Raw genomic sequence first — 18,165 nt, forward strand, 5'->3', positions numbered from 1 at the left:
ATAGATAGATAGATTTACATAGATAGATAGATAGATAGATTTACATAGATAGATAGATAGATAGATTACATAGATAGATAGATAGATAGATTTACATAGATAGATAGATAGATAGATAGATAGATACATAGATAGATAGATAGATAGATAGATAGATAGATAGATAGATAGATAGATAGATAGATAGATAGATAGATAGATAGATTACATAGATAGATAGATAGATAGATAGATAGATTACATAGATAGATAGATAGATAGATAGATAGATTACATAGATAGATAGATAGATAGATAGATAGATAGATACATAGATAGATAGATAGATAGATTTACATAGATAGATAGATAGATAGATTTACATAGATAGATAGATAGATAGATAGATAGATAGATACATAGATAGATAGATAGATAGATAGATAGATAGATAGATAGATTACATAGATAGATAGATAGATAGATAGATTACATAGATAGATAGATAGATAGATTACATAGATAGATAGATAGATAGATTACATAGATAGATAGATAGATAGATTTACATAGATAGATAGATAGATTTACATAGATAGATAGATAGATAGATTTACTATATATATATATATTTTTTTTTTTTTGAAGCAATGATTTTTTTAATCGAAGAGCTAGGAGCAACAATCGACTAATAGTTAATAATATACCGATTTTCTTTTGTTTTTACTAAAGTGTTTTCATGAATACACAATGTGTCTAAAACTCTGCTGTCTGCGATTTGCGATAGGCCCGCCAAATTGATAAATGTAAACGGCGTTACTGGAGCCATGTTCGACCCTGCACGTCACGAGTTTTGTGACGCAGCAGTAAAAGCACGGCAGCTTGATGCCCGGCCACGTTATAATCTCGATCAACTCGATTTCGCCTGGTTACAACTACTTAATCGAGAGCGTGGAGCCTGCGGACTGCTTGAACTCACTGAAGAGGTTAGTTTAAGTTAAAAAAAAAATGGTATTGAGTTAAATGCTTTTGTGGAGCTAGAGGAGCTCGGAATAAACAACCACTTTTACTTTTCTTCAGTTTTCTCGCAGATAATCTATTCTCACATGCGGGTGCCGAGTCCTACGCTTATTTGAGCATATTACATTAATGACGGTTATGTATGCTTTTCTCAGGTATTAGAAATGGTTGTAGACGATCTCGAAACACGTTGTCACACCAACATGACGGCAAATCAGCTTGGTATCGAGTTTGATGAAAACACTCAATGCGATGTTTGTTTATCGGTAAGCATTCCACCTTTAAATGAGCTTGTAGCTCCATAACATATGCATGAACATTAGTGACTTCTCAATCAGTATATCAACATGTATTGATAGCTCCAACTAGAGACTCACTCATTTATTCGGCCAACAAAGTGCGGGCAAGATTAATTTCCGGTGGTTTATAATCTTTTTTCTTTTTCACTATTCCACTTATCACTTTTCTCTTTTTTTTTTTCATTAGCCTGATTCTGAGGAAGGCAACGACATGGTCTTCTGTGACGCCTGCGATCTCTGCGTTCACCAAGCTTGCTATGGGATAGTCACCGTTCCTGCAGGCAGTTGGTTGTGCGCGCCCTGTGCTCGCGGCTATTCGGCCAAACCAGCCTGCGCCCTTTGTCCACTGGAAGACGGGGCGCTCAAACCTGACGCTGATGCCGATCTTTGGGCACACGTTACCTGTGCTTTATGGATTCCCGAGGTGACCATTGGCACACCTGAGCTCATGGAACCACTACAAAACCTTCACAAAATTCCAACATGGCGACGTCGGCTTACATGCAGTGTATGTGGTTGCGAAGGTCAAGGTGCCTGTATTCAATGCAGTTTCGAAAACTGCAAAGCTGCGTATCACGTTACGTGCGCGCAGAAGGCAGGTCTTAGTTTGTTGATGTGTGCCGCTGACGTCAACAATCCTCTGCTCGAACTTAAAAGTTTTTGCCATGCCCACGTTAAATATCGAAGCGCTACCTTGGCACCGCACCGATATAAGAAAGTGATCGAATATGGTGGTCAAGCGGCGAATTCGCCCAATGCCAACAAACGAAACCATTCGCCAGCCAACAGCAGCTCCGCTTCCATGCGCCATTGTGGTAACTCTGCATCGTCAGCATCATCTGCTAATGGCGACGAAGTTCTTGATGTCGATAGCGCACTTGGTGAGAGCACAGAAGGCAACCTCAGTACCGGTGTGAACAACCTCGGCGGTCAGCAGCAATTTCTCGATTTTGTTGACCCCAACGAAACAGCGGCCCACCTGCGTCAGTTTGTCGACCCACTCGGCGTTGATCAGATCTTCAATTTCTGGAAGTTAAAAAGGTTAGAGAGGCAGGGTAGAGCGCTGTTGCCGCCTAAACATGAAGAAAATAGCGGACTGCAGCGACCTGTCCAAATTGACGATGAGCTGTCGAACACGATTCGTTCTCTTGTAAACCTCCGACAGGACTTGGAGCGCGCACGTAATCTTAGCTATCTCGTGCAACGGCGGGAGAAGCAGCGCAAGCTGTGGATCCGCGCCAGGGAAGATGTCACAATGGGACAGCTTCGAGCTGCTGAAGAACATCCTGAGGTAAGCGCTTATAGGATGAAGTAAGGAAGAAAGGGCAGGTGTAGTTTAGATACCACAAATATGACCACCTTTTATATCAGGGCAAGAATTTCTTAGGCGAATTATTTCCGAAGCGTATCTTTAATTGAAAATAGATAAAAGGCAAAACAAAACCACGTAAACACATACAATTGACTGAGCCTGCGTTGACTGCATTTGGGCAAACTTGCTTGTTTTCCAGTCGTTGCGAATTATTCGGACCGCCAATCGACTCGATGACATCTACGACCGGCTGCATAGCTTCGAGAAGGTTTACGGAGTACCAGCCGCATCCGTGGTAACCTCCCTAAAACGGACAGTTGAACGAGATAACGTGAAGGTCCACGGTGGCTCTCCGATTAGTCGAATTCCGGCGCCAAGTGTGTATACCCCGGCCATAACTCAGACGCTCTCGGTCCATCCATCGGTGGCGAGAGAGAGTGGCCAAAGGACTGTTTCTATCAACCCGGGTAGGTTCCGCCCCCCTCCACTTGCATCATCCGTGAGCTCACGAGGGCTAGAGATCCACACGACAAGTAAGCGTAGAAGAGAACAATATAGCCCTGAGGGAGACGAAAACAACGCTCCTTTTAGGGTTAGAACGCGGCTTAATTTCTCCACAACTGTGGACGTTGTGTCAACCGCAACAGCTGCCCCAGAAAAGCAACATTGTACCCATCCAATAAGATCCCCCAGGTATATATGGATGGATTGATCGCTCAAATATCTAAGTTTTAATTTATTAACAAAAATAAATAAATTGAGAATACAAACTGTAAACATTCGAAAACCCTTATTTCGGTTATGAAACTCATACCACATAGTATGATGAATCAAACAATCATAAAAGTCGTTATAAGTGAACTATTAGGAACATAGCCGACGTTACCCAAAGCACTGGCACTTTGGATAACCCGTTCCAACTTAGACTTCACAAATTGCTGATATCGACTACAATTTTGCTTTCTCTTTTTCTTTTGGTTGTTTCAAAAGCAAACGTCATCGGGCTTCCACTCCCACGACACCAGTGCCTCGTTGTAGCACCGCCTCTATAACCGGCACAGCCAATGGTTCTTCGCCGACATCTCGCATCTCTACAAGTAGTACAATGCAAGCTACAGCGCGGCTTAGATATCTACGGGTGGGCCGGCGGCGCGGAGGGCCCTTTAAGCGGTCGATGGTACTCGATCTGCAGAGCGGCTCCCCGGAGCGCCCGCTTCCCCCGACGATAGAACTCCGATCGCCAACGGTTTCAGTAAGGCAGACGCCGGCAGCAGCAGAGGCCCTGTCGTCGGCGGCAAGCCAGCAGAGTTCGCCCGCGCGGCTTGTATCCTCGCCTACCATTTACAGCGGCTCCATTCGTCAGCAGCCACCGCACACCGAACAGCTGCCGAACCGCAGACTGGAGGAAACCGCCCCCATGAGTGATGGGACGGTTAGTGCAATCGCGAGCAGTATGAATACTGGTAGTCCTGACCAACATTCCAAGAAAACTTCACTAGCGACTTCTCAATCTCTTCGAATAGCCGTGACGTCCTCATTCGCTGGTGCGGCGGACACTGCGCAAGCATCGTGCTTGAATGACGCAAATGGTCCGTTACCCACGAACGATGTCATACGACGTAGTCAACATTTGTCACATAATGCATACCCAGTACCATCAATAGCAGCAGCAAACAAACGACGGGGTCTAGCAGAGTCAAGACCGACGCGAGGTAGAAGATCGTTAGCGGACACGCCCGTTGCTGATTTAGAAGGACACTTTATCAGGGGTATACCGAAAAGGCCGACAGAGGCTATTCAGCTTTGTAGTCACGACAATGTAGCCACCAACAGTCGAGTTGGTGAAGGTAGTGCGATCAGTAATACTAGCAATCTTGGCAGCGAGAATCATAAAAGCACTATTAGCAGCAATTTAGAAAGTACTGACGCAGATTCGGACACGGAGTCCGTCGAAATACTCACCGGTGTCGAAGTCCTGCAGCTGCGAACGCGAAATTTAACGCGGAACGCGACTTTGGTAGCGGAGGCACCTGCTGGCCTATCATCGTCGAGTTCTTCAAAGCCGGCTTATGGGACCGGCCACAGGAAACAGCGACATCAACCTAGAGAAGAAGGGCAGCAGCAAAACCCCTTACCAGACGCAGGCACGGTTACCACTAAGTACAGCGAAAATTTCCCAGTATCGTCTGGCACGACAGCGAAGGCCAGTGCAACCCACCTGGTTGCTTCCCCGAACAAGCATACGCGTTCAACTATTGTACACCATAAAAACAGTAGTATCAATGCTAGCAGCAGTAGTAATAGCCATAGGTTTACTAAGAGCGTTATTAGCAACACCAGGGTAAGTACCAACAGCAGCAGCAACTTGTCAGATCGACCACCTCACTTTCGCCGTCATCACCGTCATCAGAATCGTTCGGACAATCATCGCTATTTTCATCAGCGGCGAAGCGATCAGCAACGACCGGAGATTCGTACACTCCGTAGCAGCCGGGATAAGGTTGCGGCGCCAAAACTACTGTCGAATATAACCGCTGTACCCCATCGAAACGGCGGCGTCCCGGACAACCGCCTAACCTCTACTAGGCAGAAGGGCGTTAGCTGTAACAGTCAGTATCAGAGTGTTGACTGTACGGATTTGAATGATGGTGTCACCGGTGGTAGCAATAGAAACAGCAGCAGTAAAGGCAACGGGAGCGGTGGTAAATCACCGAAGTCAACGGAGGGCCGACATTTACCCGTTAGAGCCGCTCAGACGCACTTCAGCACCGGTACGACAAAGGCTGTTGATCCTGTTAAGCCAACTTCTACGATGGGTGATGCTTTTTCTGCGAGGGAGTCGCGGCAAACGCGAAATCGGGTTCACTTTCCTTTTACAGTTACTCCAAATGATGTTGGCGAGGAACTGAAAGTGGTAGCGAAAGTGGCAGCCCCGAGGTTATCGCGTACGGAGCCATTACGAATAACAACCCCACCAAGTTCACCCAATAAGTCGTCGCATCCGCCTCCTCGGTTAAACGGTTCCCCGGTAGCGGAACCTCTCATGCTTCGGTCAAACGCGAAAAAAGCGGAGAGCGTTTTGCTTCATACCGGGCAGGCCAGTACTGTTTCAGCGAATCGCAGCGACGGCGTCACCTATGGCAAGAACGTTGGCCTTGGCAGAAACAAATCGTTGCAGTATTCCCTTTGTTACTTCGATTGTACCGTTCGGCTGCAGCGATTGAGCGGGGCACAGTTGCAGCGTTTTGTTAGAATTGTGCCCAAACGTGGAATTACAGGCCGGGCAACCTGACACTTATCGTCTCCAATCAACGACAATGCTGCTAATTCTAACAGTAAATAAGAATGAACAGGTTTCAATCCATTAAATAATTAAAATATAGATTCATATTGCTATCCCGAGACATTGCATTTAGACATTGCACACCAATCTAATGAGAAGAAGAAGAATATCGGACTAATGGAAGAGGGAGAAAGGTACACCACTGTTGTAGTTTCTCTGGAATAGCAGAAATGGATGAAAGATATGGAGACTTGCGATCTACACTCTGGGGAGGGGGAGGGGTAAAGCAACAGCTCGAGCCGCAAAAACGTTCCATTAGATGCGAGTTTTTGAAACAAGAGGCCAGAATCGTGTAGTACATTAGACGTGGTCGAAATTGAAAAACAACGAAGTCCAAGTCTTGGTCTGGCAGTAGATTAACTTAACGATTGAGAATGAAGTTAGCCAATGTGCTTTGAAAAGCTAATATGAATATATATGAGGTAAATCTAGAACGATCTTGCAGCGCAATATACATATAATTTGTGCTGTAAAATACATTAGATACAAAGATAATTCTTTTCAATATATCTATAACACTGTTGAATCGTAGGAAGGGGCAATCACCCACTACGACGCATAGACATTTGTGTAGGTACTCCGTTACATTAAACGTCCAAATAACGTGAACGTCAAGTCATAATTGAATCATAATTTATGATTACTAGGCCTTACGCATATATAACCATTAGGATATCACATGTTCAGTTTTCAGCGACCGTCTACAGTCGGCTTTGCAAGCAACTTTACCGATTCCATTTGTTGTGGCGATAGAGAACCAGTTATATAAGGGTTTACTGGCAGTTATGTGAGAATAGGGTATTTGATACTCTTATGTTGAAAGGTTGGTTCCTTGCTTTAAATTAGCCCAGTTAGCAAATGAAAAGGGCACCACAAAAAAGTTTTCTCTACGAATTTGGCTTGTCCAGGCCGAACTACTAACTTGTAAGAAGAAATGTCTATATGTCAGTAAATACGAGCATACACGATATGTATATCTTTATATATATATATAAAGATATTGTTGTCCTTGTTGATACTTCATAGATTAATGAGCCTTTTTCGTGGATGAAGAAATCTATTGTGCCCTAAAAAGTTGAAAGAAAATCTTGGTAGCTGAATGTCGCAGTATCGGAATATGTGCATCGACGGAATGACAACGTTTAGAATCAAGCTCGATATTGATACATACTGTAAAAGAAAGCAAAAGGAATCTATTGCAATTGTACATTAGTAAACAATTAAGGCATGTTTAACTGTACAAATAGGTCGCCTAACATTCAAGAGTCCACATCTCATCACGATGTCACAAAGAAGGTATTAACGAGCACATTCGAGACTAATACAAGGACCATATGCACGAGTATATATACGGAAGGTATACCATCTCTAGTCATCGCAGTGTACACCTCATCTGGATTAATAAAAAAAAAGGTTCTATATATCTCTGTATACATCATAGCTTATTAACTGACGCAGACAAAAACAACTTTTCTCTCGATTTTCCTGTAAGAGGCGCTGGATTCAATTAAATTGGGCAAAAAAGGTTCTGTTGTCTTTAGGCATTAATTTATTGTAATTATCGAACAAATGAACACAGGTAAAGTAGTGCCCCTGGCTTCTTATGACTTTAGTCCTTGAAAACGATACATTCAACGGCCCATTTGAAAACCTCAGTCTTTGTTCTGGAGTGCTTGCCTTTCTGGCGATGCTGCATTGATCGAACCAAGTGACAGTCAGAAAGCAATGTCCGGCCTGTACACCAAATTAGGCAGCGTTGCTTATCCCAGGTTCGTTAACGCTCGCGAAGTCATTAGAACAATGTGTGATGTAGCGTTGTTATGCACCAATATCACTTCACGTTGGCCTCTGCCAGTTCAAAGCCTCTTTCTGTTAATTTTGTGGTTCAGATGAGTTGACTTACATAACAGTCTTCTATAATTTTTTCCAGGAATTGGAGTATCTCACAGTATAACACTCCTTTCTCATTACACCATATTCAGAGGTGAAGATTTTAACCATAAATATTTCTTTGTGTCGCCGAACTGGAAAGCTGTGCAGAGCCTATCCTGGTTTAGGTTTAGAGGTGGCGTAAAAGATCCACCTTGCATCGGCGATAATAATCTTGTATAGGAACGACTTACTTTTCTGACGTTTAAGTAACAAAAGACATTTCCCTTCTTATTTTGTCGAATTATTTTTTTAAGTCTTTCCTACTGTATGCAGACGATTAACAACAGTTTTGCGGCGCCTTCCTGGCTATGAAGAGAGCTTACGGGTTAATTGCGTCACATTCTCTTTTAGGAATGATTGCAGTTCACCGTCGTTCGTTTATTGCGGCCGTTTGAAGTATAACTTATCGTTCAAATAGAAGTCTCTGGCTTTAAAACTATTGAACCAAAGCAAGCGAGTGCTAACGCTAGCTGCACGTAATTTTCACTCCTTTCTGTTTGGGCAGCACATTTTTTTAGCACGAAAACGGTAGTGTCCAGAAAAACCACTGAAATGTTCAACGTGAAACTTTTTGAGCTCTATGACTAAACACACTAGGCCACCATTTCTAACGACAGCACGGCAAACGCCGACAGTTAAAACAATCATCCTGGGAAATTTCAGCTAAATACTGTCGGCCCATCCGACTCTAACGCCATCTGTCGGTTTTAACGGGAATTTTTTGCCCAACTTAATCATAGCAATCCTCAAAGTAGGTTGTCCCTTAAAGATATTTAGAAGGATAGTCAGGTCGCTATTTCAGCGCTATAAATAAACGATACGTCGTGTTTTATTTGCAGATAAAGAAGCAAGATTCACATCATGAGTGCTTGCCGATAATTGTTCTACTTAAGTTATCAAAAGCAGGAAAAATCTACATAGTAGTTCTTATATTCTTCTGGGACCTGTTTAGAATGCTTCGCAATTTACGACTTTGAGAGTTCGTTTAAGTTACTGCTGAATGATACATTGGTATGACGTGCAACTGTACGGTAATTTCCTCAGCTTTACGATAGGTTAAGGTATGTATACATATATACCTTAACGAAATACCATAACATTTTTCTATCTAGAGAGTTTTAACTCACATATATTAGGTAATATGAGTTGCTTCGAATTTAAGCTAAGGCATAACGGATGGGCTGAAATCATCGAAATGCTTTTATTCATTCAGGGATTTATTATAGATAGAGCACCTTGAGAAGATGAGTGAAATTTTTTAAAAAATATGTACTGTTTATGACCAAATGCACTGTTGGATGAAACAGCTTAAAGATCGTTCTCTTACTTTCATTCTGTTGCTTCTCGTAGTGGTCAATTAATTACAAAAAAAGTTGATAAAATTATTGCAAAAATTGGCACATGAATAGCCATAATATCACCAGAGAACTAAACATTCACTACCAAAAAGTTTTTAACCTTTTAAAGAAAATCAGATAAAAAAAAAAGGTCGACGTTTGAGTGCCATATGAATTCACACAAAAGGATTTGCTCTGTCAAATCTATCGTATTTCCATTTCCGAAATTCTGTAAAATGCGACGAACTCGAGCTACTTTCAAAGCAACTCATCGAAAATGATGGAAAAGGATCACATACAACAACAATGTTTGAAAAAGACAATCATGAAAGTAGCGAAAAGCTCCACAATTTGTGGCAAAGTCCGGACCTGAGCCAAAGAAGGCGACACTGTGTATTCGATGAAACTATATAACATCATGCATTATAAGCTGCAGCTGTCTGTTCTGTCAACAACCAAAAAGATAACAACAAAGTATTAAGAAAATCAGCCGCAATTCGTAACTAGAAAGGGCGTCCTCCTTTACCATGAAAATGCCAGACCACATAACTATTAACCTAACCAGCAAAAATTTTAATGTATTTGCCATATAACCTGGATCTTGCACTCTCAGAATATCGCCGGTCTCTGTCTCTGTAGATCCTACCTCATGCCGTTTATTTGGTTACAATAGAAGATGCAAAAATCATTCATCACCGTTTCTTGTTCATGAACCCGGGATGGTCTACGGTGATGGAATTATAGTTTTGGTAGAGGTATATTAGAAGCTCAGTGATCAGAATGGTGCATATTTCGTCTAGTATTATTGCTTTGAAATATAAAAAAATTGCTTCAATTATGGTTTAGGAACCGTCAATACTTTTCCGACCACCCTATATATATATAATACGCCTTCGTATATTTCGGACGATATATACATATATATATAAAAAGTTCATGTATGTCTCTATAAGCGCACCACTTTGTGCATGGATTGGAGTACGTCACACAGATGATCTCTATTATACATATGGTAAGCAATTTCATAATGGGTCGTTCGGTCAATTAGGATGTGTTCATTTCGTACACCAAAAAACGCTAAACTGAGATTTTACTTCGAGATCTCTAACGTTTAGCATGCTTGTTACGTTGTCTACGTATCGCAGATTAGGCCTTCTGTTGGCTTGATTAGCGTATCGGCTCAATGTTTATTCTCCTGTATTATACATAACATTCCTAAACGCGCAGCAAATTGGAATATTAGCTGAAGGGCTAACAGCTAGGATGTAAATTTTCGTATGTAAATATTGTAGCACCAGATGTTGAGAAAACTAGTCTTAAAGCTCTGAATGGCTTACAGTTCAACTACTAAAAGAGTTATTTTACAGGATAATTAGGTTAGCAGTAACTGCAGTAAAAAAAACAGTAAAAACTTAAGCTTAATTATTCGGATTCGAATGTTCTACGTAGCTTCATAACATAAAAGGCAAGTTCAATGCATCAACTAGAATAACCTGCAATATTTATTAGCCTATGCCATTTTCCCCTTGTGTTATAGAAGTCGACTTTTTCACTGATAGAAATGGTTTGACGAACTTAGATTGCACAAATACGCGGGGAACGTCGATGCCCTCTTTACGATTTATCGTTCTTCTGCAAATATACGAGTTTTCCCTTGCCAAGAAACCGGAATTTTCAAATAGGGTGCGTACCGCTTCTTCAGAAAAATAGTACACTCTGTAAACGCATTACAAATTTATGCGTTAACGTACCACCACCATATAAGCAGACTAAAATTGCGTATTCTAATCCATCTCAGTTTGTTGTTGATCTGCGCTCCGAAACTGTCATATTTCTATTATGGCAATATTGTGGTTAACTATTTAAGAAGAAATTAGGCTCCTAGAATCAGAACATTTCTGATCGCGAAAGAAAATGCGGCTTTTTGACAGCTTAAAAGCAAAATATCTCTATTGCTCACCGATTCAATTTACATGTATTCGCTTGTCGAATTATGTAACACTGCCCTGTGATGCCGTTGCCCAATAAAAATTCTATTAAATCAATTATATAATTTGTACAAATATCGCACCAACATAAAAATGTTGAATATCTAAGAGCTCCTTACCGAGTTCCATCTTGTCGGACGTAAAAATTTTCTTGAAGTTTATGGCCTTTTTTAAATCTGAAAACGGCCCTCGGATTAGTGTCGCGTTTTACATATTACGTAAAGTACATAATAGAACGTTTGCAGGCTGCATTCCATAGAAAAGGTGGGTTAGAAAGCCTGCATGAAAAAAATATATTTTTAGCCAAATAAATACTAGCCACATTTGACTGCTAGTAAGTTGTAATTCTTCGTGCAGTTCAAATTTTTCGAGAAGTTCTACGGGGTTTACGGCTAGGGAATATATTCCTTCGAAAGAAATTTCGGCACTCACCTTAACTGCGCCTGATCGTAAAGGCCGTAATCCCGGAAAAGCACAACCCCACCAGGCTGAAGGACCTGAAACATTTGTGTCGAATAAAACAGAACTTGGCATCATGTACCCTTATCTTTGCGGAAAATAGATTTTTAAATTAGCTCAATAGATTAAAAAGTTGAACGGTGTGACAAATTCTCGTAAATTATTGTTGTTTACAGATCGATTTACAAAAACAACGTTTGTAAAAATAGTCACCGCTTTAAAATACGGAGAAAAAAGGAAGTTCAATTTTGCTCTATAGACATCTTTTCTTACTATTTCATCTATTTAGTAATATAGTGGTTTTCATTACTCCCGCAAATAATTATTTGTTTACCCAAATAAATGCGTTATAAAAAATTTTATGGTCACAAAATTGACAGCAAATGCCTCTATACCTTGAAGAGATTATCTAGTACGATCGGCATCTTATTAGGATGAACAGCGGAAAGCATAAATATCAATGTAACAACGTCTACTGAATCGGGGCGCACTTCCTCCAAAAGTGTCGAAGTTGTGAGATCGCAAACAAATGCTCGACCGCCTTTTGCAATAAAGATTGGGTTTGTGGATAGCAGCGCCACTGCTCTTGGGCTAAAATCACACGCAAGAACCTGCAAAAAGAACCAATGAATAAATCAAAATAAGTATGGTTTGAGAGTACAATGTTAGCACTGTTATATTTTTTGTACCTTAGTAGGATAATTATTAATTAAATATTAAATAATCATTGAAAATACACAAAAAGTAACATGTATAAGTATATTGTAGATATCGAGTTTTCAGTCATAGGAAGCAACAAATCATAAACATTATAGCATTATGTAACCGCTAGGATAGATTCTGAACATTGGCAATTGAATCAGAATGCTTCGCTTTTTAAACGAACTTTCCAGTCTACTTCCTTGAAACATTATAACGTTTGCTCATGAAATTTTGAATATGGGAAATGGCTCTGTTATTAGGAAGGACAGATAAATCCGTCTTTTTCATTTGTTATTCATTGTGTCAATTAAATTCGTATATGTAAAGCTAGGAAATTTTGATAAAGTATTGCTATATTTTCCTGCAGAACAAAATTTTCATCTCCAAAATCTGATGCTATATATTCGAAGCGGATTACTTTTTAATACCTTAGACGTTTTACGAAATTGACTGGAGGTTTCTCCTATTGTTGGCGGCTTTTGGTTTACTATCTTTGTCATTGTATTATTTTCATTCCATTTTCCCGCTTCTCCGTGCCAAATCTAATTTATAATACTTTGTTAGTCACACATTCGGAATGGAGGATTACCTGAAAACGAGTGTCTTCTTCAAGTAACGGTAGCACCATGTTGCCAACCCCGCATCCCACTTCTAACAGAACTGGACGATAGGTAGCACCTATCGCCGATAGGTCTGCATTAACGTTTTTTTCGCCAGGCATTGTGCTGGTATTCAGTAACTCCTGAAACTCCCTAATTGTCCAGTGACGATCCTTAAAGAAGCGTGCTTCATTACGCAGATAAAATTGATCCCAGTGTTTTTTCGCGTCCTGCTCAAACTTCATTTGCTTAAATTCGTTCACCATCTAAACAGGCAACAGACCAATAAAATATCGAATTAAACATTTATCTTTCGTTTCTATCTAACCTAACTTAACCTAACGTTATCTAACGTTTAATAACTAAAGTAGATTGTTCAATAGATTTAGCTATGTGTTAGTCCTAGCCGGGAGGTACAAATATAAAATCGTTTATTATAGAACGTAGCAGTCATTATTTTTAGATGACATTATTAGAAGATGACATTATTTTATAACGGCGCGAGATGAATTTGTATTCTTTGGAATCTAAGGTCATTAACTTAGAGCTTGTCACTCGGACCTTTAGCAAGTGAGTGGGCCATAGATATTAAAAAATTCGAGTGATTTACGAATATGAAATTATCTTGAAACTAGCCGTATGAACGTTATATGCGGTAAGGCAAACATTGCATACGTATAACGATTAGGAACACCGTAACCCGTTAGTTCAAAAAATTTTGCAAATTAAATTCTAAATTAGGGAAGGGAGTCTTCTGTAAGATTTATTCTTCTAAAGTCTTATAGAAGACTCCCTGGCACAATGACCAACTACGAGTTGAGAGCCGTAACGAAAGTCGAGCCATTTCGAAGTGCACGAATTTTTACATTTTGGGTTTAATGTATGTAAACAATACCATACTTGATCATCTCGGTCAAGTTAAATAGACAAAACAAAAGACAAATCGATTCTTCGATAGTTAACAAATCGATAGTTTGAGAGAGAATCAAAAACAGAGATTTAGAGATGCTCGCTGATATTTGTTATCATATAATAACAGTGATCCATATCTGCATTCAATTGTAACTGATAATACATCATTGATTTTCCACTTTGATCGCGAGAGATCACATTAGTGGGTAGACGTAATTAAACTGGCGGGACGCTATATTATGGCAAATGTACAGCCAAGAAAGCTTCTAGTGTCTGTTTGGTGGCCTAATTTAGATGTTATGCACGACCGCTTTGGGTATCTCAATTCATCAATTACGACTAAAATGAACTATAAACTACTAAAGAAAATAATAAAAAAAGCACTGCTTTGAATAAGTATTAGCCATGAAGAAAGGTTACCCGCTTCTATGGCACAATAACGTTCGATTCCACACTGTAAAGATTATGGGGGAAAAAATTGAGCAATTACAGTTGAAACCTCTTTGTCATTTACTATAATCACCGCCCATAGATTTTGTTTTTCAAAATATTGACAATCTTTTAATAGGAAAATTATGCGAATTTCAACATAATGTTGAATTGCTTTTTTTCTTGAACCCGGAACATCAGCAGGCAGCGGGATAATAAGTTATCATCCAAATGGCAAAAGGCTATAGAAAATAACGGTGCATTATTCAGCTGAGGATAAAAAAACAAGGTTTGTGAAAAGTTTAAGTTTACTATGTCACATTCCATAGTAAACGACCTTCTATAATGAGGTATAAATACAATCTATTTATTTGATTCGGAATAGTGTACTATGTGGCTCTATGTGATCATGATATATGTTTAGTTATACAAGTTATGAGTTTTATAAATGATCTAGCTGATAGGAAAACATCGGTATAAATGATGAGCTTGCTAAATTTGTGAGAGTTTCTACCTATACTGGTTATACCTCTTTATCCTCGTTAAGTTTCCGTACTTCTTCAGCCGTCAGAGTCCGCACTCGATGTCCTATAGGTGAAAAATCTGCGGTTTTAGAGTTTTTGGGTGTGCTACTCTGAAGATCATCTTTAGCCGCCATTATTACTGCTATAACCAAATTTTTGCCTCACCGGAGCGCACTTTCAGCTATACAAACGCACAAGAAGCAACGTTACTGCTCAACGGTTTCGACCACACAAACTCTCCAACTGAATACACCACCAGCTGTGATATAGGCTACAATAGGATCAATATTGTTTGAGGTACATTTTGCCACTAAATCTATTCGATCTGTTCACATGAATGCTTTAGCATCGTAGAACACTGGCAACAGTTTCTTTGATGTTGTGAATGTGCACAGAGCATATCATCAGATAGGCAACGTTCAGAAGAACTCACGTTCAAAATAAAGTCAGAATTTGCATAAGTTTATTAATGCCATTTTTATTTGCGGCCAGTGACAGCTGAGCAGACTATGAAAAGCACATGCGTTTGTTTATTGTCGAAATATCTTAGCCGGCATGGAATCATGCGCTGTCGTCTGCATTGGCCACCCTCTCGCGAGGGTTGCTCTTTCTTATACGTGAATACTAATCGGATTATTATAATAAAACGCGGACGAATCAGAGATTCACTCTGAGGAATACGAAATCTTCGTGCACCAAAAACTAAATACATGTTGTAGACGAGGGCTAGAAGCTGGCATGGATAGAAATCTGTGTAGTAGCCTCACCGATGCAGAGATATAAAGACATCCATATGAGCTAGATGCATTCTAGTCTCAATACGAACATAGTGCGATCCAAGTTCAACTTACATAAACATGTCTTTTAATATAAAATGGTTTAATATTATAGTTGAAATATTCTTGGAAATTATATGGTTGTTTTGCGTGTATTTTCAAATATTATAAAAACCATTTGTTACATATATATATATATATATATATATACATAATAACGTTGTTCAAGTAACGACTTTATCGTATATATGATATTTGAGCAGTGTAATAAATATTTTTTGTAGTGGTTCTTATAAGAATATATCCGTGAAAAATATATCTTTGCCCTTTGCTAGCTGAGAAAAACAAACAGTACTTGAATCGAAACTTTGAGCATATAGTTTTTGTAGATTTCTTTTTCTGCAGTGCATAAATCTGATCAGCCACGAAATCTAGCTAATGCAGGCGTGGAAGAATCGTTGCTTCGCATTCGCCATGAACATAAATCCCGCATGGCCAGGTAAACGCATCTTATGGGCTGCTATAATATTGTCGCCCTTTGCAAGTCTATTTATAGAGTAGTAAAAATCTCTCAGTTTAAATGTTGCAGCTAAAATTCCCTGATACAGACTTACCTTAGGCACGCGTGTGCGCCACTTCTATAATATTGAACTTTCGAGCATTTATCGAAAAGTTCTGCTAGCTAAAAAAAGCTATGATCGAAAAAGAGAAAACGTGATTTTACCCATTTTCAGTTCTTCAGCGTGCGTTGTCTTTCCACTAAAAAGTGAAATTAGCAGTGAAAAATGTGGTATATGGTTCTAAGGAAGTAATTTTTCTTTGAGCTTTAACCCAGTGGGGAGTCGGATGAACATGCGCTGGTGGTAAGAAGTACATATCACAAATATGACAGAACGTAAACATCGCATGAACTCCTTCTTTTTTCAAGTGGTAAGTATAGTCGGGGCATGCAGGCATATCGTCCCTATAAAATGTTCATCCTGCGTGCAGACTGTGGTGTTATAGGTGAGCACTCTTGCGGAAAGGGTTCAGTCATCTTTCCGAGTCGTTTCTGTCTTAATTATTTATTGGCTGCCTGTGCAATGGACGCTATTGAACATTCAAAGATATTGTGTCATTCAAGTTGTGGATTGTGATTAGGACATTTCATTATGCAGCAGCGCTCAAAGGTGCTCTTGCTATATGCGCAGCCTTCGTTGAATCCTAACCGGCATACGGTGGAATCGAAGTATTTACTAGTATTATTATTATTATTATTTTGTACTTCATATAATTGAAAAAAATATGCTCGGCAATGATATGAGCACTCAAAAGTTTCTAGACAGCTTGATAGCTGAAATTTAGTTTCGATTAGACTATTGATCTCTGTGAGAACATTACAGCAGGAATCTACGTTTATACGTATTTGTGCGTCTGGATGCCGCGTAGACTGAATCTGACCCTTTTCTAAACTTTGACTAAATGAAGCTCAATTCAACTATATGACGTAATTACTAGATTAAGTCCTAAAATGTATTAGTTTGTGTACCAATTTATTTGAGACTATGCTCAAGCAACAATGGTATGCTTCCATCCTTTAGTTTCCGACCGATAATCCCCGTGGTGACGCATTGGGTGAAGTGCTTGTCTGCTAGATTTTAGGACACAGCCGTAAACGCATTTCGATCCGGGTCTAACCCAGCCGTCTAAAGTACTGCTTAACAGTGTACAAGTTACCGCGAAACATGGACAATGTTTTTTTTTTCTATCTTAAATAGTTAAATCCTAAGAGAAGGAAAAATAGCTATTGCGATATCACGTATATATACTCAAGGCAGGTAAAGGCACATACTGGTACTAGCTATATTGCATTTTCAACCTTGCCTTCCTAGAATGTCATTCTCCTATTCGAACAACTTATACATTTATAATTATCTCTTTGTTTTTGGGGGGTAGACCGACTTTTCAAGCTTACAATGTCGAGCAAACATCTGACTTTACAAAAGCCTGCTTACGGAGACATGTTCTGCATTTTGCGCTGGCGGCGAACGGGGACGAGGGTAGCCTCTCCACAATGGCATCTCTCTCCACACCATATCAGGGTCCACTATAGCAACAGAACGGACGGAGACGTCCCACACAGCGACCGTTCCTATTAGAACGTATGCGGACGTTACATGAGCTGCCGGTCATCCAATAAATGCTAAAAAAGGAACAGTTGTTTGAGGTGTAGCAAGCTCAACTGGTGGGTGTCTAATGTTCACTCTGGGTGGCTCACAGTATGTACGTAAATGAAGCGGTACACGCTGGTTAAACTTTCGCATCTGTGAAAAAGCATAGCAGTGAAATCGTCCAGAAAGTTGTACAGTTGATAATTCGATTCTTGCACATTTTCATCAGTGCCAGAGGCATAAATTAGACGTAAATCTTGTTTCTGCTATCTTCTACGTATGGGCTAAATATTCCGGTGAGTACAGAAAGATTGTAATTTGTAGTAGAAAAATGCTCGCTTGTTTAATTGGTCCGTGCGTGCATTGTGTACGAATTGTGAAACGGACTGTTTAGAATAATGTAT

The 18,165-nt window shown here is 39.9% G+C and overlaps 3 protein-coding genes across 5 annotated transcripts in view; 2 read left to right on the plus strand and 1 right to left on the minus strand.

Moving 5' to 3' along the window:
• The first annotated feature begins 704 nt into the window (after positions 1–704).
• Positions 705–7,386, plus strand: LOC111252510 (uncharacterized). The gene is made up of 5 exons (XM_022810562.2): positions 705–965; positions 1,155–1,265; positions 1,486–2,589; positions 2,810–3,303; positions 3,601–7,386. The coding sequence occupies exons 1-5, from the start codon at positions 807–809 to the stop codon at positions 5,900–5,902; spliced, it is 4,170 nt and encodes a 1,389-aa protein (XP_022666297.1). The 5' UTR covers positions 705–806; the 3' UTR covers positions 5,903–7,386.
• Positions 7,387–10,692: 3,306 nt separating this feature from the next.
• LOC111252511 (tRNA N(3)-cytidine methyltransferase METTL6) lies at positions 10,693–15,363 on the minus strand. The gene is made up of 6 exons (XM_086992539.1): positions 14,841–15,363; positions 12,961–13,236; positions 12,065–12,280; positions 11,643–11,707; positions 11,330–11,386; positions 10,693–10,938 (listed from the first exon to the last, which is right to left on the minus strand). Exons 1-6 carry the CDS (start codon positions 14,967–14,969, stop codon positions 10,728–10,730), a joined length of 954 nt encoding a protein of 317 aa, XP_086848665.1. The 5' UTR covers positions 14,970–15,363; the 3' UTR covers positions 10,693–10,727.
• A 2,319-nt stretch (positions 15,364–17,682) lies between these two features.
• LOC147754909 (uncharacterized) overlaps positions 17,683–18,165 on the plus strand; it is a 6,770-nt gene continuing 6,287 nt past the window's right edge. Inside the window, exon 1 of one of the 3 annotated variants that reach the window (XM_086992724.1) lies at positions 17,683–18,057. The gene's annotated coding sequence lies outside the window, so the exon portion shown is untranslated. The remainder of the gene's footprint in view (positions 18,058–18,165) is intronic. The other 2 variants (XM_086992722.1, XM_086992720.1) reach the window with 2 other exon arrangements.

Source organism: Varroa destructor, unplaced genomic scaffold, assembly GCF_002443255.2.
Source record: "Varroa destructor unplaced genomic scaffold, Vdes_3.0 BEIS01000006.1, whole genome shotgun sequence".
Lineage (NCBI taxonomy): Eukaryota > Metazoa > Arthropoda > Arachnida > Mesostigmata > Varroidae > Varroa > Varroa destructor.